Genomic DNA, 20,461 nt, shown 5'->3' on the forward strand with positions numbered 1-20,461 from the left:
GGGGAAATTCAGATTCTAATTTGCTGAGTTGATCTGAAATACCAGCGTTCTCACACTAGCATGCCCATGAAGAGAGCCCTCTAGTGGTTTTTCATTAAAAATACTGTCAACTGTCTACCTGGGAGATAATACAAAAATTTTTTGAGGTAAAGAAATTCTTTTTTAACTTCTAGAATAACCTGTTCCATTTTTTGTTTTAATTACTAGAAAAAATTATCCAGAACTTTTATTACTCTATTAAGGTGAAAGCAGTTCAAAAGGAAATGAGATCTGAGAAATTGAATTGATTTAGTCCCCACTCAACACCTATTTTGGCAGACCTATAATAGAAATGAGGGTTGAATTGGCTCTGTATTGTAAATACTGAAAGAGCAAATTGCCATAATGTTCTGCTCTTTGAAAAAGTGTCTGTGTCTTTGGGAAAGAATGATAGAAAAACTGCCTACCTATTTCAGAATACAATCACTGATGTACTTCATTTTATAAAGGCTATTTCTGTGTTCCACTTTTAGAACATAAATCAGGGGTCCCCAAACTTTTTACACAGGGGGCCAGTTCACTGTCCCTCAGACCGTTGGAGGGCTGGACTATATAAAAAACTATGAACAGATCCCTATGCACACTGCACATATCTTATTTTAAAGTAAAAAAAAAAACAAAAAACAGGAACAAATACAATATTTAAAATAAAGAACAAGTAAATTTAAACCAACAAACTGACCAGTATTTCAATGGGAACTATGGGCCTGCTTCTGGCTAATGAGATGGTCAATGTGCTCCTCTCACTGACCACCAGTGAAAGAGGTGCCCCTTCTGGAAGTGCGGCGGGGGGGGGGGGGGCGGATAAATGGCCTCAGGGGGCTGCAGTTTGGGGACCCCTGACATAAATCTTTTCCCCCTCCAGTTCCCATTTATATATTTTTATAGTAACATTTGCTAAGAAACTGATGAAGAGTATACCAGGAACTGTGAAAATCCTAACCATGACTGCCCAGCTTTTGCACACTTTTTTTAAAATTAATTTTTATTTTATTTTTTTACAGAGAGAGAGTCAGAGTGAGGGATAGACAGGGATAGACAGACAGGAACGGAGAGATGAGAAGCACCAATCATTAGTTTTCCTTGCGCATTGCGACACCTTAGTTGTTCATTGATTGCTTTCTCATACGTGCCTTGACCGCAGGCCTTCAGCAGACCGAGTAACACCTTGCTGGAGCCAGCGACCTTGGGTCCAAGCTGGTGAATTTTTGCTCAAACCAGATGAGCCCACGCTCAAGCTGGCAACCTCGGGGTCTCGAACCTAGGTCTTCCGCATCCCAGTCCAACGCTCTATCCACTGCGCCACCGCCTGGTCAGGCGCTTTTGCACACTCTTATCCTCTCCATCACCACATCTGTGAAGTAGTGGTAGCTACTGATGTCCTATCCAGTTCTGAATATTGTTGTGAACATCAAAGATGGTAATATATTATATATGAGAGCACCTTCTAAACAAAAGAGTAAATCTACATAATTGTCATCTCTTTATTTCCAAAGCAGATAGTTAATTAACCTGAATAATAATTACAAATAGGGAGACAGTCATCCACGGTATTATAGACACCTTCTTGATAAGGGTGGAGATACAGCTCAGCAGTAATACGGCCATTGGCACAGTCTTGGAAAGAATGGTGTCTTTCTGCTGAGGAGCAGGAAGGATTTATGTTATTTATCTACCTACTTCCTGTAGGTTCTCATATTTGCTGTTTATTTACCATCAGAAGGTGGTAATCTGATTACTTTCCTTTTCCTCTAGGAGCAAGGAAATGATGGAGTTTGCCTGTTCTTGGCTGTGTGTGCATGTGTGTATATAATATCGCCCCTCAGAATATCAGTATACTGTACTACAGTGGGCTTAATTAAAATACCATTTGGCATTCTAAATGTTTAAACTACAAAGTACATTCACTAAGTCAGTGTAGTATCTGAGCTTATAAGTTTCACTCCTATTCCCATTACTTAAGTGGAAACCTGAATGTAGTTTAACTTTCTTAAGGATGCCATCCATGTGCTCTACTGATCAAACTTTTACCTTGCCTTTTTTTTGCTCTTCTTTTTTCTAATTTAGCACGATAGAAAAACCGTCATTTCCTTTTAGTGATATTAAAGATGACCAAAAATGTATTTAATACTATCAGGCAATTAAATTTTTGCTTAGGAAAAACCACATTTATGCCCTGGCTGGTGGTGCAGTGGACAGGGTGTGGCCCTGGAGAGCCAGAGCCCCGGACACAGCATGTATGAGAAGCAATCAGTGGGTGCACAACTAAGTGGAACAATGAGTTAATGCTTCTTCTTCCTCTCTCAAATCAATGGGAAAAAGAAAAAAAAAACACCACATTTTCTTGGAACCTTTCATTGTTATGGCTTCAATTTCCTTAAAAAAAAGAAAGAAAGAAAGAAAATCCCCAAAAAACTTTTCATTAAGTTAAAATTAGCATCTTCACAAATACTATCAGTCACTAAATGAAATATTAACAGTAAAACAAAAAACATGATTAATGAAGTTGGATGTTTTATTATTAACCTTTCTTGTTTTCCTGCAAGGCTGCTGCTTCACTATTTTAAAATAGCACCAGCAAACTCAGTATATTGCTAAATTAATATAGTATTTTTCATCATCTGACACCATAACAAACTTTTTTCCACTGCCAGTTATGTCCAATGGAAAGATCATTAAGTATTTTAACCTAAATCCAGTGACTGACATAAGCAAGTTACAGTATTATATATATAAGGCTTAAGATAACAATGTTATCCTTGAAATATATAATTTCACTAGATTTTACCACAGATGATTTCAGGAATTCTGAAGATCATAACTGTAATCTAGTCTAAAAAATCATAGGGTATTGTGAAAAAGATGCATGTTGTGTTTATCTGCAATCATTAGAAGGTTAGTTAAGTGGTTAATTTCTTCCAATAGCATTGCTAGTTTCTTTTTCCCTTGTAATTACTAAAAATTGCTATTTTAAATCTTCTGTCCACCACTAATTTAAGACAACTATGCTAGATTAAGTTGTTTCATACTACTTTATTTAGGGGGGTTCCATCTTCACTCCTCAATAGATTTTATGTATTTCCTATATGCTTCTTCACTCATCAGTTCATCTAGTTCCGAAGGGTTACTCAGTGTCATCTTGATCAGCCAACCTGCAACCAAAAAAAAAAAAAGTATCTTAATTTCAAATTACCTTTTTAAAGAGTAAAAGTCTAATTCATTAAAAATGTAAAATATGCCTTGTCTGGGTAGTTCAGTTGGTTAGAGCATCATCCCTATAGCCAATTCAATCCCCAGTCAGGGCACATACAGAAACAGAGGTTTCTGTCTCCCTCTCTAAAATCAGTAAGTAAAAATATTTAAAAAGGTAAAATAAATACTCTTATTTTAAATTTTATTTTCAATTACATACTGCTCACAAATATTAGGGGATATTTCAAAATGAATATGAAGTGATTTAAAAAAAGCTTTTAATCTTTTTTTTTTGTATTTTTCTGAAGTTGGAAACGGGGAGGCAGTCAGACAGACTCCCACATGTGCCCGACCGGGATCCACCCGGCATGCCCACCAGGGGGCAATGCTCTGCCTATCTGGGGGGTTGCTCTGTTGTGACCAGAGCCATTCCAGCGCCCAAGGCAGAGGCCATGGAGCCATCCTCAGCACCCGGGCCAACTTTGCTCCAATGGAGCCTCGGCTGTGGGAGGGGGAGAGAGAGACAGAGAGGAAGGAGAGGGGGAGGGGTGGAGAAGCAGATGGGTGCTTCTCCTGTGTGCCCTGGTCGGGAATCGAACCTGGGACTCCTGCACGCCAGGCCGATGCTCTACCACTGAGCCAACTGGCCAGGGCCAATTTTTTTTTTAATTAAACAAGAACATCAGAAAAGCAAATGACAAGTCAAAGAAAGTTGTTTGATTATGCAAATAAGTTAAAAAACGTATACAGAGTAGTGTTTAAATAATCATATACTTTATACAGTGATTCCCCCTGATATTCCAAGTACCCACCTGGCACCATACACAGTTATTACAATATTACTGACTATATTCCCTAAGTTGTACTTAACTTACCCATTACTATTCTATAACTCCCAATTAGTACTTACTTCCTTCACTTTCCCACCTAGTCCCCCAAAAACCTCCTCTCTGACAACCATCACTCTGTTCTGTTATTTACGAGTTAGTTTCTCTTTGGTTTGTTCATTTATTTTGTTCTTGAGATTCCACATGTAAGTAAAATCATATGGTATTTGTCTTTCTCTAAGACATTTCACTTAACATAATACTCACTGGGTCCATCTATGCTGTCTCAAAATTTCATTCTTTTTTATGGCCAAGTAATATTCCATTGCCTTATGTCTATCACAACTTTTTAATCCACTCATCTATTGGTGGACACTTGGGTTGCTTCCATATCTTGACTACTGCAAATAATGCATAATAAACAAAGGGATGCATATATTCTTTTTAATTAGTATTTTTAAAATATATATTTTTTAAGTGAGAGAGGAAGGGATGAGAAGCATCAACTCTTAGTTGTGGCACTTTAGTTCACTGATTGCTTCTCATATGTGCCTTGGGAGGGGAAGGGGGTCTCAAGCTGAGCAGTAACCCCTTGCTCAAGCCAGTGACCATAGGGTCATGTCTATGATCCCATGCTTAAGCAGGTAAGTCCACACTCAAACCAGCGACCTCAGAGTTTCAACCTGGGTCCTCAGCATCTCAGGTCAACACTTGACCAACTGTGTCACCACCTGGTCAGGTTCCATTTTTAATTTTTTGAGGGACCTCCATAACTTTCCCAAGGTGGCTGCACCAGTCTGCATTCCCACCAACAGTGCACCAGAATTCCCTTTTCTCCACATCCTCACCGACATTTGTTTTAAAGTAAATTCTTTAGTGTCTCAAAATTAATGCTGTTTTCTTTACCTAAATAACTTATTATTTGTTCAAGGAGCTTTAAACTTTAGCCTTAGGGATTAAATTAATAGCCTTGCATATCACAATTAAAAAGATTACAACTCGAATAGATGCCACCATAATAGATTGAGAATTCTTAGGTTGTAATAAGCATCAACAAATGACACTATAGACTTTACATAGGGATCCAAGTATACAAAACCCAGGTATATCTTTCATTAATAAGAAGAACACCAATACTGTTAACTGCTGATGTGAAGGACATTAGAAAGTAGAGAGTTAGAAAGGGCTAGGTGACAGGCAACAGAGAACAACTTAATCTTAATTTTTCCATTTACTGGCTACATAACAGATAAATCACCTGGGGCCTCATTTCATCTACAAAATGGAGATAATTGCTACTAGCCTACCTCAGTGGGTTACTGTAAAGATAAGTATGTAAGGAAATTGAAAATTAATATAAACAAAGATCTTAAACATAACCTTATATATTTAGCTAATCTGTTTTCCTTTTTAAAAGGAGAACCTCTCTATTTAGTACCAAGAAGTACAAAAAGATGAAGTCATAATCAGCTAAATCTTGCTTTAAACTCTAGATTAAATGTTAACTGTAGCAAAAATCTTTACAAAATGTTTAACAACTTACCATCTTCATAACAAGATTTGTTGACAAGTCCTGGATTTTCTGCAAGAGCTTCATTAATTTCAGTTACTTCTCCTGATAGAGGAGAATAGAGTTCACTAGCAGCTTTCACACTTTCCAAAGCACCAAACTCATCTAAATTGAGAAAATGAAAGAAAATATTAAATGTCAAAAGTTAATAACCTAAAAATATAAAATATGGAAAAGTGGTCACCTCTAATACAATCATGATAAAATGCTAAATAGCTTTAATTAAAAATTGTGTCACCTATGAGAAGGGTATAAATATCCTCAATAAAATGGACCTATCTCCTCTAGACAGAATGAACAAACAGTGATGTATCTGAATACCAGATGTGCTTGAGTTCAGTGAAACTCAAACTTCAATTTACTATGGGTCAGAAAATTTTTTTTGAAGATTCCAGTAACAGTAAAATATCTCAGACCAGCCTTCCTACAAATAACAATGATAAACCCCAAACAAAACACACATACACACACTCTCTCTCTCTCTCTCTCTTATATAAAGTCTCTATAGTGACCAAAAGGGGAGTCAATGCTTGAAAAAACACACTCAAACTGAGATCTTCATTTATACAATTTGTACTCTAATAACACTATACTACCCTATCCAAAGAGCCTAGTGTAACTAGAACACAAGTAGAAAAGCAGTGTTATTTGTTTGAAGGGTCAGAGGATGGCATATGGGGCTGCCAATGTGGCTGGAAAATGAGGGTTAAAATCCTATAAAAGAGCCATGGTAAGGTCCCCATGTGGCCCATAGACTCAGAATCTTAAAGTAGCTATTATAAATATATTGAAAACTTCTTTTTTTAAGAAAAGAGATCATCATAATAAGTGAACACATGGGGGGATATTTACAAAGAAACTGGACATTTTAGAATTGGAAAGTATATCTAAAATAAAACATTCACTAGATGGCATTAGCAGCAGATTAGATACTGTAGAAGAAAGGGTCAGTGAACAGGAAGAAAGATAATCTGAAATTAACCAATCTAAAGAACAGAGTGCCTGGCCTGTGGTGGCTCAATGGACAGAGTATCAACCTGGAATGCTTAGGTCACCAGTTCAAAACCTTGGGCACATATGACAAGCAACAAACGAGCTATGAAGAACAAAAGTGAAGCAACTATAAGTCAATACTTCTCTCTCCCCCTACCCCCGTAAAATCAATAAGATAAATTCTCATAAATAAATAACTTAAAAGCCAAGGCTGACCCTGGCTGAGTGCTTAGTGGATGGATAGAATGTCATCCCAGTATGCCGAAGTCATGGGTTTAATTCCCTGTTGGGACACATATGAGAAGCAACCAATGAGTGCACAATTAAATGAAACAATTAGTTGATGCTTGCTTTCTTTCCTATCCCCTCCCTTCACTGCTCCCCTCTCTTTTTCCACCTCCTCTCTCTCTCTCTCTCTCTCTCACTCAAATCAGTGGGAAAAAGTTTTTTTTTTTTAAATAAGGCTAAAAAATTAACAGAGCCTTAATTTCTTACAGGATAATATCAAGTGATCTGAAGTAAATGATGAGACTATAATATACCAAATATTTGGGATATAACTGGAATAGTGTTTAAAAGGAGATAAATATCTTTAGTTTTTGTCTAAAAATAACAATGATCCTGACCGGTGGTAATGCAGTGGTTAAGTGCATCGACCTATTGATAGAATGCTGAGGTCCCAGGTTTGAAACCCCAAGTCTGCCAGCTTGAACATGGGATCACTCACATGATCCCATGGTCTCTGGCTAGAGCCCAAAGGTTGCCGGCTTGAGCAAGCAGTAACTGGCTTGGCTCAAGCCTTCTGATCAACGCACATAAGAGAGGCAATCAATGAACAACTAGTGTTACAACCACGAGTTGATGCTTCTCATTTTTCTCCCTTCCTGTCTGTCTCTGTCTCTCTAGCAAAAAAAAGTAAAATAAAATGAAATGAAAATAAGAAAATAACAATCAATGACCTGGGTACCAAACCAGTAGGAAATGAACAGAATTTAGTTTATGAAGAGGAGGCAACATTTCAAAGAAGGAAGGACAACACTGATGACTTTTTAAATGACTTTTAGCCAGAGGAGAGGCAACAATTTTAGTTGTGTAGGGCAGCCAAAATTCTGAAAGAAAATCAGTCTTAGTGGCTTTGAAGGACCAGAAGACATGAGTTTTAGGCCCAATAGCTACTTGAATGTGAAGTAGAAAATCCTAAGAAGAGAGGCTGAAAGGAAAAGCCCCAAATTCTGTGTATAAACTCTGCCCAGGTTTCTAAATAATCCTTCAACTATGCATGTACAAGGCTGATTCCAAGTGTCCTGGCCAACACTAAAAGAATGAAACTTAAGATTTTAGGTGCCACCCATCACAAGGGAACCAGAATAAGTTTTCATAGTATGAGCAAAAAAAAAAAAGTAAAAAATTACTTAGTATAATAAAGCCTCAAGATTCTACCTTGAGAAGCTAGAAAAATAAGAGCAAAGTAAATCTAAGTAAGTTGAAGGAAAAAATAGTTATGAACAAAACTAATGAAATGAAAAATTAACAGTAAAAATCTGGATATTTCAAAACAATGAACTTGATAAATAGCTAGCCCATCTGATTAAAAAAAGAGAAAGAAAACACAAATTACCACAATATGAAGAAATGAAAAAGAATCCTTAAGTACAAACCATATGAAGATAAAAATAGGACTCTTTATGCTGAATTTGAACATGAAATGGAAAAATTCCTCAAAAAACATAACAAAACCAACTTCTGCTCAAGATGGCAGTGTAGGTAAACACAGAACAACCATTATTCAGAACTGTCTGAAATCAGGCAGAATGGAAGTCCTATCGCTATTTAAAGAAGCCATTTCCAGACTGCTAGGAGGGGCGGAAAGGTGAAATGGGCTAGTCCCACACCCACATGTGGTGGCTTAAAACCAGGAGGGATATTTCCACTGGGAGGTTCCCTCTGAGGAGCAAGGAGTCTATTGGGCAGATAAAATATTTTATGCTCACTTTGTTAAAGATGGCACTGCCCACGTGGAAGCCCGTCACCCAGGTGATATTAGTTGCCCTTCTTCTTGGGATGGGTATGATTATATTAATGTGTGTTGGGGGCGAGCTGTGGGCAGGTAGGATCCTTGTAGCCTTGGGCTTGGTTTTTCCTACCCTTTTGATGTAGGGTGGTACACTCTCATGAGGAATCCCATTATGCCTCAGATAAGTGACTTTGTATCAGAGACTTCCTTGTTTGTATATTGGATTAAAGGTTTTGGTTACTATACTGTAAAGTGGGGCAGACCAGGAGCTTACTCTCTCTTGGTTCCTGAGATTAGCATTAGAGAGGAGAGCAGAGATAGGCCACGTGGAGGAGACCAGGAGAAGTAGCCAAGATGGTGGAGTGCTGAGTGAGAAGCCAGTATGTGCAGAGTTTGTGCAGGGAGAAGGAAGGAGATGGGGAACAGAGGTGAGTTAAGTCTGGTGAGCTAGAAACCTTTGATTCTAGGAGAACTTGGATAAGTCAGTAGCTTTGTGAGCACTGAATGAGTGGGTTTTGGAGCCCAGTGCATGTTTTTACTTGCCCGCCAGGTGCAAGCTAGGATTAAAGATGATGGCCCACCAGTTTTTGGCTTCGTTGTTTCTTTACTGACTGTCCAAATCCAATGTGAACCAGCATGAGCCAGGCAGCTGTGATGGTGGCCATGGCTACTGGCTTTACAGGGTCCCAGCCCCCTACCAAGTTACCTCAACCCAGGGTTTCAGTGCTAGGAAGAGAAGTCCCCATAACTTCTAGCTGTAAAAACCAATGGAGATTGATTGCGGCTGAGTGAGAGAGCTGTGGGAGTCCCAGACAGCTCCTTATAAAATAGAGCCTGCACAGGGACTTAGTTGAACTTACTCCCTCTGAGCTCCCATGCTGCGGCAGCATTTCAAAAGGAACTAGGGACATATAGGGAGGAACTGAATTGTCTGGCATCAGAGCAAGAGATGGGGGGCAGCTTTCTGTCAGGTAAAAGTTCTGGCAGAGTCTGACCTGTGGTGATGCAGGGGATAAAGCGACGACCCAGAAACACTTAAGTCGCTGGTTCTAAACCCTAGGCTTGCCAAGTTAAGGCACATATGGGAAACAACAATGAATTGAGGCTTCCTGCTCCTCCACACCTCTTTCCCTCTCCCTCTCCTCTCTCTAAAATCAATAAATAAAATCTTAAAAAAAAAAAGTGCTGGCAGAGGCCATTGTTCCCTTTCTGAGCCTTTCCTCCAGAGCCAGCAGATGGGCACTATATTTGAGTCTCCATCAATCTGGCTCACACTGTTTGCCGTGCCCAGGTGATTCCCTGAGACCTTGTCCCACCCAATCTGTTTCCAGTGGCTTTACAAACAGCCTCTCCTGCTTCATGCTTCACTTTCCTAAAATCTCTCAAGCAAGCAGCATCGGGCCTCTGCATACCCTGTACCTCTTGCTCAGTGGCCACAAACCTGGCATTAGTGGCAGCCAGCCTTGGTTCACAGCTTAGTCTTTCCTGGACACCTCCAAGCCCAGCACAAGTAGCAGTCATCTGCACATTTTCTCTGTAGCTCGTGCCAGGTGGCCCCAGGCAAGGCACAGGTGGTGGCTGATCTTGTACCTCCTGGGAGGCTCCAAAGCTAGTGTACCCAATGGATAGCGTCAGACCATGCCAGATTATACTCCTGCCACTTCCATGAGTGACACAGTCAACGGGTGGACTCACTGAGTATCTATGCCCCACTGAAGCAAGTCCTACTCCATAGGGTTCACTGCTGCACAGCATCTCCTCCACTGTAGTCGCAGCTGGTCCTTGCAGCCAATCAGCCTGAGGTCAGTTCCTCCCAGTAATGCTGAGAGCATTCAGGGCTCAACTTCAACAGGACAGGGCACACAGCCCACACAGGACTGCAGTAGGAGCACCCAGTTTGGGTAACTGGGAAGGTTGTGCCACTGAGCCCTACAAGACATCTGTCACACAAGGCTACTCTACCAAGTCTGGGAGACATAGCAGCTGTACACAGAAACAAACACAGGGAAGCAACCAAAAAATAGAGACAAAGAAACATCCCAAATGAAAGAACAGGAGGAATCTCCAGAAAAAGAACCAAACAAAATGGAGTCAAGCAAACAAATAGAGACAGTTCAAAACAATGGTTATAAGGATGTTCAAGAGACTTAGTGAGAACTTCAACAAAGAAATAATAAGCAAAGAAAAGGACACAGACCCATAAAAAAGAACCAGTCAGAAACGAAATATACACTAACTGAAATGAATAATTTATAGGAAATCAACAGTAGACTAGATGAAGCTGATAATCAAATCAATGACTTAGAATATAAGGAAGTAAACACCCAATCAGAACAACAAAAAGAAAAAGGAATAAAAAAAAAAGGACAGTGTAAGGAGCCTCTGGGACAATTTCAAGCATACCAACATTTGCATCATGGAGGTGCCGGAAGAAGGAGAGAGAGAGCAAGAAATTGAAAACAGCCTGACCTGTGGTGGCGAGGTGGATAAAGCGTCGATCTGGAATGCTGAGGTCGCCAGTTCGAAACCCCGGGCTTGCCTGGTCAACGCACATATGAGAAGCAACTACTATGAGTTCATGTTTCCTGCTCCTCCTGCCCTTCTCTCTCTCCTCTCTCTAAAATCAATAAATAAAAATTTTTAGCTTGACCTGTGGTAGTGCAGTAAATACAGCGTTGGCTGGAATGCTGAGGTCACTGCTTCGAAACCCTGGGCTTGCCCGGTCAAGGCACGTATGAGAAGCAACTACTGTACTATGAGGTGATGCTTCCCATCCCCCACCCCAACATTTCTCTCTATCCTCTCTAAAATCAATAAATAAAATCTTAAAAAAAAAAAAAAAGAAAACCTACCCTGGCCAGGTAGCTAGCTCTGTTGGTTAGAGCACCATCCTGATATGCCAAAGTTGCAGGTTTGATCCCCCATCAGGGCACATACAAGAAGCAGCCAATGAATGCACAAGTAAGTGGAACAACAAATCAATGTTTCTTTCTCTCTCTTCCTCTTTCCCTCTAAAATCAATCAATTAATTAACAAAAATACCCACAAAACCTGTTTGAAAAAAAATAATGACTGAAAACTTCCCTAACTTGGTGAAGGAAATAGAAATAGACATGTAAGTCCAGGTAGTGCAGAGAGTCCCAAACCAGATGAACCCAAAGAGGCCCACACCAAGCCACATCATAATTAAAATGCAAAAGGTTAAAGACAGAATCTTAAAAGCAGCAAGAGAAAAGCTTTTAGTTACCTACAATGGAGCTCCTATAACATTGTCAGCTGATTTCTCAACAGAAACTTTGCAAGCCAGAGGGAATGGCAAGAAATATTCAAAGTGATAAAAAGCAAGGACAAAAAAAAAAAAAAGGAAGAGAGGGAGGGAAGAAGGAAGAAAAGAAGGAGGGAGGAAGAAAGGAAAGAGAGAGAGAGGGAGGAAGAGAAGGAAGTAAAGGAAGGAACCTCAACCAAGATAACTCTACCCAGCAAAGCTACAACTGAAGGACATATAAAGAGCTTCCCAGACAAGAAAAAGCTAATCATCACTACCAAACCAGCATTACATGAAATGTTAAAGGGTCTTTTAGAAGAAGGAGGAGAAAAAAGAAGAAAAATGATAAAAAATATAAACAGTAAAATGGCAATAAGAACATACCTATCAACAATTAAATCTAGGCCCTGGCCTGTTGGCTCAGCAGTAGAACATTGGCCCAGCATGTGGATGTCCTGGGTTCAATTCCCAATCAGGGCACACAGAGAAGCAACCATCTGCTTCTCCACCCCTCCCCTTCTCCCTCTCTCTTGCCCTCCCATAGCCATGGCTCAGTTGGAGCAAACTGGCCCCACCTGGGTGCTGAGGATGGTTCCATGGCCTCACCTCAGGTACTAAAATATAGCTCAGTTGCTGAGCAACAGAGCAACGGTCCCAGATAAGCAGAGCATCACCTCATAGGGAGCTTGCCAGGTGGATCCCAGTTGGGGCGCATGCAGGAGTCTGTCTCTCTGCTTCCCCTGTTCTCAATATAAAAAAATGGGACACTATTCAGCAATTAAAAAAATTAACTGATCACTCAACATGAATGAATCTCAGAATCATGACACTGGACAAAAGAAGCCAGACAGAATATATATGATGTGATTCCTTTTAAATGAAGTTGAGGAGTGGGAAAAACTAATCTATGAAGACAGCAATCATAAGAAGTTGTCTACTGAGAAGGGTCTTAATTGGGAAGTTTTACATTATGTTTGTCAAAACTCACTGGATTGTATACATAAAAGCTATGCATTTTTACTACATATATCAACTTAAAAAACTTTGAGCAGAAAGTTTTGAAAAGGCATTTACTAGTTTAGGTATATTACTCAACATACTTATATTAATAGAATTTTTTAACACAGTAGGTTCATGCTGCATACTTACTGTAAAAAGATGCTCAGAAATGTATGATACTGCTTGAGAGTAGCAGAGTGGGTATACAGTAAATAAAACAAGAACTGAGCTTTGATGTATAGAAAAAAAGGTTATTAATCACAAGGGTTTTATAATGACATCAGAAATAGTTTCTAGCCTGTCCAGGTGGTGACACAGTGGATAGAGCATCGGACTGGGACGCAGAGGACCAGGTTCAAAACCCCAAGGTCACTGGATTGAGCAAAGGCTCACTAGCTTGAGCATGGGATCATAGACATGACCCCATGGTCACTGGCTTGAGCCCAAAGGTTGCTGGCTTGAAGCCCAAGGTCACTGACTTGAGCCCAAGGTCGCTGGCTTGAGCAAGGGGTCTTGCTCTGCTGTAGCTCCCCAGTCAAGGCACATATGAGAAAACAATCAACGAACAACTAAGGAGACTAGGGAGCTACAATGAAAAATTGATGTTTCTCATCTCTTTCCCTTCCTGTCTGTCTCTATCTGTCCCTCTCTGTTTCTGTCACACACACAAAAAAGTTTCTAAGAAGACCTTCACAAATAGGGATATGACCAATCAGGATACTGAGAGACAGGAAGCAGAAAAGGTTTAAACAAGATAAATGATGGGGAAAGTTTAAACAGAAAAGGACATGGCCAATACTGTCAAAGATACTTAGAAAATAATTAAGTTCTGTAGAGTTGTCTTCTATATGTTAAGGAATGCATGAATAAAATATGTGGTACTGCCCTGGCCGGTTGGCTCAGCGGTAGAGCGTCGGCCTGGCGTGCGGGGGACCCGGGTTTGATTCCCGGCCAGGGCACATAGGAGAAGTGACCATTTGCTTCTCCACACCCCCCCTCTTTCCTCTCTGTCTCTCTCTTCCCCTCCCGCACATGCGGGAGTCTGTCTGGCTGTCTCTCCCCATTTCCAGCTTCAGAAAAATACAAAAATATATATATATATATGTGGTACTACTAGCTAACAGCAAGCATTAATCTTATGCCAGATATTATGCTATATTTCACTTAATCCTTACAACTCGATGAAGTAGGTACTATTATTATTGTCATCCTAACTTATAGATGAAACCTAGATTTACCATTTTCCCCAAAATAACACAGCTGATTACGTTGGGGAGCCAGGCTTAAAAACCAGGTTTTTGACTCCTTTAAGCCTATATTCTTTACTGCCTTCAAAGAAAAGCAGATTTTACTTTTTAAATTTAATAGACCTCAGCTATATTACACAGCATCAATAGGAGTGTGTGAGCCCTGGCCAAATAGCTCATTGGTTAGTGTCATCCTAATATCCCAAGTTGCAGGTTCAGTTCTTAGTTAGGGCACATACAGAAATCAACCTGTGAATGCATAAATGAGTGGAAAAACAAATCAATCTCTCTCACTTCTTTCCTCTCTCTCTAAAATCAATAAACAATCTTTAAAAATATGAGTGTATAGAGTGGGGAGCAAAGGTACTAAGAGTGATTTCCCTCTACTTCCTCCTATCTTCCATTATAATATCTAAAAATGCTCATTATTCTCTTCACCATCATCCCTTACAGCTAGGGGTGGTAAATATAACCCAGATCCAGTTAATGAGACATAAGAGAACAAAAAAGAAAGCCTATCTTCATCTTGCTTTTGGGACTGTCTCTCAGAATGTGGTGCTCTAAGACATTGCTGCCATTTTATGACACACTGAGGCAGAAAAAAACCCAAAAGAGGTAGTGTCTTTGATGACCTTCACTGAGCCACTCAGCCAATCCTGTATTCATTCACTTATGTCCAGACAGGTTGTAAAGGATATAAATCCCTATTGCTTAGTCTACTTTTAAATTTTCTGTTACTTGAGTACAAAGCACTCTAGTTAATCCTGGGTGCACAGAAGTTATTATTCAAGGTAAAGGTCATGTAAAGAAAATCATGGCATGAATTGTGACATACCAAGATCAGAAGAGCACTCACCTTGTTTGTTTAATTTTGTCCCAACTTCAGGCAGACTACAGTAAACAACATCTCCCAAAGCTTCCTAAAAAACAGAAAACAAAAAACCTTCTAGGAAATCAAATTAAACTTCCTACTAAATAGGAATAAGCCAAATACCAAATCATCTATAATTTCAGATAGTAGGGCATACTTTACACTTGATGGGCCACATTTTGGGGTTTTTTTCTTAACAAACCTTTAAAACAAAACTATTCTTAGCTTAGGACCTGCAAGAAAACAGGACACTAGCTGGATTTCAACAGTTACAAACCATATGTCCCCCACTATCTCCTCTGAGAACACACTTTGTGCTCTTTTACCTCTGTAGTTTTACACAGGCCTTTTCTCCTCTTACACTTGCTGAAATCCTACCCATCGATTCTGCAAATCGGTCCTCATGCCTTGCACTCCTTGAAGACCCTGACTCCAATAAGAAATGACCTATCAGGTGAGTGGGGTATCATCCCCTATACCACTCAGGTTATCCATCATGGAATGTTTTGTATGTTATTTTCCATGCAGGTAATGACACAAACTCCAGGAGGTGAGGTAACACACAGTATTTTACAAAGCACCCTATATTGGGCTTAAGAAGGTACAATATGCTAATGAATATGTAATTGTTAGTGACGCTCAATACCTGATATTCCAACATTTCTAAAGAATATATATTTTCATCAGTTAACATTCCCTTTCCCCTTATTGCCCCCCCAACACACACACACACATCCAGTTGAAAATCACTGACCTGGCTATATGGCTTCTCGTTTTCTTTTACACAATAATTCAAATATGCGATCAGTGGGAAATAGAGAAATAGGCTAATAAAAGGTCTCCTTCTATGTAATCTGTGCCAATCTAGGTTTTTCCCTCTTCATGTCCCCAGGAAGGTATCCACAAAACTCTGCTCTTTAACTCTCTTTTTTCCTGCTTCTTTCCTTAACTTCCCCCAAATGGAAAAAACACATTTCTTTCTTGAATAAGGTTTGTTTCCTACTTTTAATATTAAATGTTAACCTTTCAGTATCCCTTAAAACACTACCTACTGCCCTAACTAGTTTATGTGTTACTTATTTAATCTATAATTGATGGTTTTCTAAGGGCCTGTAAGGGGCCCAAAGTACTAAGGGCAGAATAAACATATTTTAAAAGGCAGAAACAATGCAGTTTGGGTGAGAGCAGACTGTTTTAACTATTTCGATACAATCCAATACCTGTGCAAAATCGCTGATTCCCACTGTTCCAATACCATTTTCTGTTGTTATCCATTCATGTTTCTCTGTGAATTTACGCACTAAAATAGAAGACCAGTATTTCAGAAAAGCAATAGCATCACTTCTTTAAAAAGTACTTTATATCAATGCTGTCAAAGGCAAAACTTTCCAGTATTTATGTTTGACTTACACTGCCTTTCTTTTTTATTTAAGTTTTGATTTTGTATTTTAAAAGATTTTATTTATTGATTTAAGAGAGAAGGGGAGGGAGGAGCAGGAAGCATCAACTCATAGTAGTTGCTTTCTCATGTGCCTTGACTGGGCAAGCCAAAGGGTTTTGATCTGGTGACCTCAGCATTCCAGGTCAATGCTTTATCCACTGTCTACTGCACCACTACAGGTCAGGCCTGACATTGCTTTCAATAGTACACTGCCCAGGAAAAAAGAGACCATCTGAAAATATGGCACATCTCAACAGTGGTATCATTTAGAGTCTAATGATACCACAGGGGTCCCAAACTTTTTACACAGGGGGCCAGTTCACTGTCCCTCAGACCATTGGAGGGCCAGACTAGAAAAAAAACTATGAACAAATCCCTATGCACACTGCACATATCTTATTTTAAAGTAAAAAAACAAAACAGGAACAAATACAATATTTAAAGTAAAGAACAAGTAAATTTAAATCAATAAACTGACCAGTATTTCAATGGGAACTACGGGCCTGCTTTTGGCTAATGAGATGGTCAATGTCCAGTTCCATATTTGTCACTGCCAGATGTAACAAGTGATGTGACGTGCTTCCGGAGCCGTGAGGCGTGCATCCCACGTCACTGGAAGTAGTACTGTATGTGAGCGATGCCATGCTTTGCCTCTCTCACTGACCACCAATGAAAGAGGTACCCCTTCCGGAAGTGCGGCGGGGGCTGGATAAATGGCCTCGGGGCCGCATGTGGCCCACGGGCCGTAGTTTGGGGACCCCTGATTTAGACAAAGATAGCTTGATGTTAACACTCTGTACATCTTCTGGAGATTTATCTGTTCTAATTTTACTTAGTTTAAATCACACAAAAAAAAACTGAGCACATTTCAAATGTATACTAATCTACTAAATTGGTCTGCCTTGCAGAAAGTGTGTCCCTCTGATGACAGACTTGGAGTGATGAGGTTCTGGGATAAGCACAGCATGCTCATAAATTATTTAACCCCCAAAATAATAATGCCTCTTTAGAGCTGACCTAAGGGAGCTTCACTGCAACTTGGTTATAAAGTGGAATTTTACAGAAATGAAATTGATGTGGGACAATTATAATGTGAATAAGTTATTAAAATTCCATTTTAATGGAATTCAGGCCTGCCCTGGAAGAAATAGACTATCATCATTTAAAGAGGCATAGTGCAAGATCAAAACTCTCCAGTCCCCTCAGAGCTAAGCCATTAACTGGTGGCAAGTCAAGCTCTGCTGTACATCCATTAGACAGGTTAGTGCCCTTGGCTTTATGAGCTTCTTTCTTCAAAGATATGGTCAAACTATTCAGGGATTACTGGAAGAAAGTCTGACCAAAGTTAAAGAAATGTGAAAAAAATTATTTAGGATTTAATGTTAAAAGTACTTAAGGAATAAGTTATTTTTTAAAAAGCACATGCTATCTTAAATATATATTACTTTCCAAAATGAAGTTATTTTTCCAAAAATAATGCTTCATAAGTTAATTGGAAAATGATTCATTAATTCCAATACTGTTTTTAGTAAGCCTTGCTGGTGCATTCTTAAAACAGCATTAAACTGCTTTGATTACACAGCTGATATGCAACAGAATGTAAATAGGGTACAGCTTATTACCTTCTTTATTCCTAATCATTAAAAAACTTTAATTTTATACTCTTCAGTGGTGGAAGAAGTTGCAAAATCTGTTATGAATTTGCTTTGCTTCATGCCACCTCAAATAACTGAATGCTTCAGATCAATCTGATCTTTCCATAAAAAGGTTTAAGTTTGTACTTGGTGCAACACTGTCCAGGTCTTTACCATTTCGTAGTTCAGCTTAGCTCTTTTCTGCCAGAAGCCTTGTCTAGCCTTCCATCTACGTATACTCCCAAAGCACTCTGCACTCCTCTCCTCCCACCCTGACCCTCAGATACCCTCACAACATTTAACAAGCTACAGACATAGCCTGTTTGTCAATTTCCCTAAGAAGTAAACTGTAGGTACAAAGCAAGCCAGAGCAGTTTATCTCAACTGTATTCCCAGTTCTAAACACAGTGTTTGGCACAGATTAAGCACTTAAAAGTTGGACTGAAGTAATTTTTAAAAGTTTAAGTAAAGGGGCCTGACCTGTGGTGGCACAGTGGATGAAGCGTCGACCTGGAAATGCTGAGGTCGCCGGTTCGAAACCCTGGGCTTGCCTGGTCAAGGCACATATGGGAGTTGATGCTTCCAGCTCCTCCCCCTGTTCTCTCTCTCTCTCTCTCTCTCCCCTCTCTCTCTAATAAAAATGAATAAATAAAAAAAAAAAAAAAAAAGTTTAAGTAAAGGGGATTCTGAGCAAATTATCGACTGTATATTTATTTGGCTACAACTCTCATTTCTCCCTAGCATTCTTTTACAACTCTAGAACTGGCAGTTTAAATCTAATAGACATTTGGAAGGGCTGAAGAACTATAAATATATGACTTCTCTGAGACGATTGTCCAAAAGTTTAGAAGAGGCAGCAACATTACTAAGATAAATGCACCTACGTTCACTTGACTTCAATTCCACTTGTCTTTTTTTTTAGGCCATGCTATTTAGGCTAAAGACAATTAGTACATTAACCCTTGGCCCAACAAAAAAAAAAGTCAACAGATTAGGTAACTAATTACTTTCTTAGTTTTGAAAAACAGCTTTTGGCCTGAGAAAATTAGGTGGTTTGAGTAATTTATTAGAAGTCTGTATTTTCCTTTTTTTGCTGTTTGATTCTGTGAACTAAAATTTGATAAGTAACCTTTAACAAGTACTATGTCAGGCTATATGAACAACAGTTACATTATCATTGTGTCATTTCACCCTCCCAACAACTCTTTTTTTTGTTGTATTGGGCCAGTGCCTATTGTGTATTTGCTGTTGTTTGCTGGAGAAGGGTTTTCTTCCCCTAGTCTGTTTTGCTAGAGAGAGAGAGAGAGAGAGAGAGAGAACACACTGAGGGGCTTGGGGAGCCCTGATTTGGGCCCAACTTGTTTGGCTGGGGAATGCCGTTTAGCTTGTGGGGGCCTATGAGTCCAGGAGAGTCCTGAGAATGCGTCAGGGCTTTGGGAGCCCAAAGTGAGAGTGAATTGGTCTTGCTTGCCTGTTTGCTCCTCTGCCCTTACTATATTGAACAGAATGGCCCACCATTTTTACCGTCTGCCCAAATCCAATGAGAAACTGAACGATGACGGTCACGGTCCCTGGCCCTACAATGCCCATTTTCTGATGAGAGAAACTGACTCAAAGTTTTGCTCGCATTAGCTAGTAAAAATCCAGATTCAGTACTTTAATTTCAGTAAGTGCTCTTGGTTTTACTTCTCAGTGATGGTCCGTCAAAATCCTATCTCCATGTTAGAGTCCACGATGCCCACAAATGCGAAATAACCTAAGGTCACGAAGAAGCTTAGCGACATTTGCTGGATTCCCCAGTAGCGACCGCGCTGGCTCCGCGCCTCCCCACTAACCCGCAGGACAAAGGCTGCGGTGTCATCCCCGCCACTTATGGAGGGGAGCAGAGGCCACACAAATTAAGAGATCCCAGCAACCGCAGAGAGTGCCTGGCTTCCCTCGGGCGATCCGCAGACGGCAACCCAGGTAAGAATCAAGAAGCCCCTCCCCCACTCCAAGGCCGCCCGCTCGCCCCACGTGCCCACCCGCGCTCACCCGAGAGCAGATTGGGACAGGTGCAAAGCGTCCGGACGGGCCCCGCCCTCAGGCCCCAGGGACGCGGCTGGCTGGGTGCGGCGGACGCCGACGCGGTGCGCAGGCTGCAGGCCACGGCCCGCAAGCTCCGCGCTGCTCGGAGCGCCATGTTCGCAGGAGTCGGGTCGCGGCACAACTTGGGCCGGTTGGCCAGACGGGGACGGGGCAGGGGACGACCGTAGACCGCTGCAGGCTGGAAAGCGGGGGCGGGGCCCCGGGGAGGGGTGGGGCCTGATAGGTAAGGGACAACGCGCGGAAGGTCCTAAATCCCGGAAGGGGCGGTAGAAGCGGGGCGG

At 40.4% G+C, this 20,461-nt stretch overlaps 1 protein-coding gene across 1 annotated transcript; it reads right to left on the reverse strand.

The window, feature by feature from the left end:
* Positions 1 to 3,052: 3,052 nt before the first annotated feature.
* On the reverse strand, positions 3,053 to 20,397 carry GCSH (glycine cleavage system protein H). The gene is made up of 5 exons (XM_066243017.1): positions 20,127 to 20,397; positions 16,238 to 16,317; positions 15,003 to 15,066; positions 5,602 to 5,733; positions 3,053 to 3,191 (listed from the first exon to the last, which is right to left on the reverse strand). Exons 1-5 carry the CDS (start codon positions 20,272 to 20,274, stop codon positions 3,094 to 3,096), a joined length of 522 nt encoding a protein of 173 aa, XP_066099114.1. The 5' UTR covers positions 20,275 to 20,397; the 3' UTR covers positions 3,053 to 3,093.
* Positions 20,398 to 20,461: the final 64 nt, after the last annotated feature.

The sequence above is a fragment of the Saccopteryx bilineata genome, chromosome 9 (genome assembly GCF_036850765.1).
Source record: "Saccopteryx bilineata isolate mSacBil1 chromosome 9, mSacBil1_pri_phased_curated, whole genome shotgun sequence".
NCBI lineage: Eukaryota > Metazoa > Chordata > Mammalia > Chiroptera > Emballonuridae > Saccopteryx > Saccopteryx bilineata.

What these genes read in the sequence shown, in the direction of transcription:
- GCSH (XM_066243017.1), bottom strand. Translation starts at nt 20,274, where the DNA reads ATGGCGCTCCGAGCAGCGCGGAGCTTGCGGGCCGTGGCCTGCAGCCTG. An exon ending in CTGTCCCAATCTGCTCTCGG is followed by an intron (nt 16,318 to 20,126) that starts GTGAGCGCGGGT and finishes CTTCTATTTTAG; the next exon opens with TGCGTAAATTCACAGAGAAA. An exon ending in GACAAAATTAAACAAACAAG is followed by an intron (nt 5,734 to 15,002) that starts GTGAGTGCTCTT and finishes TTCTCAATTTAG; the next exon opens with ATGAGTTTGGTGCTTTGGAA.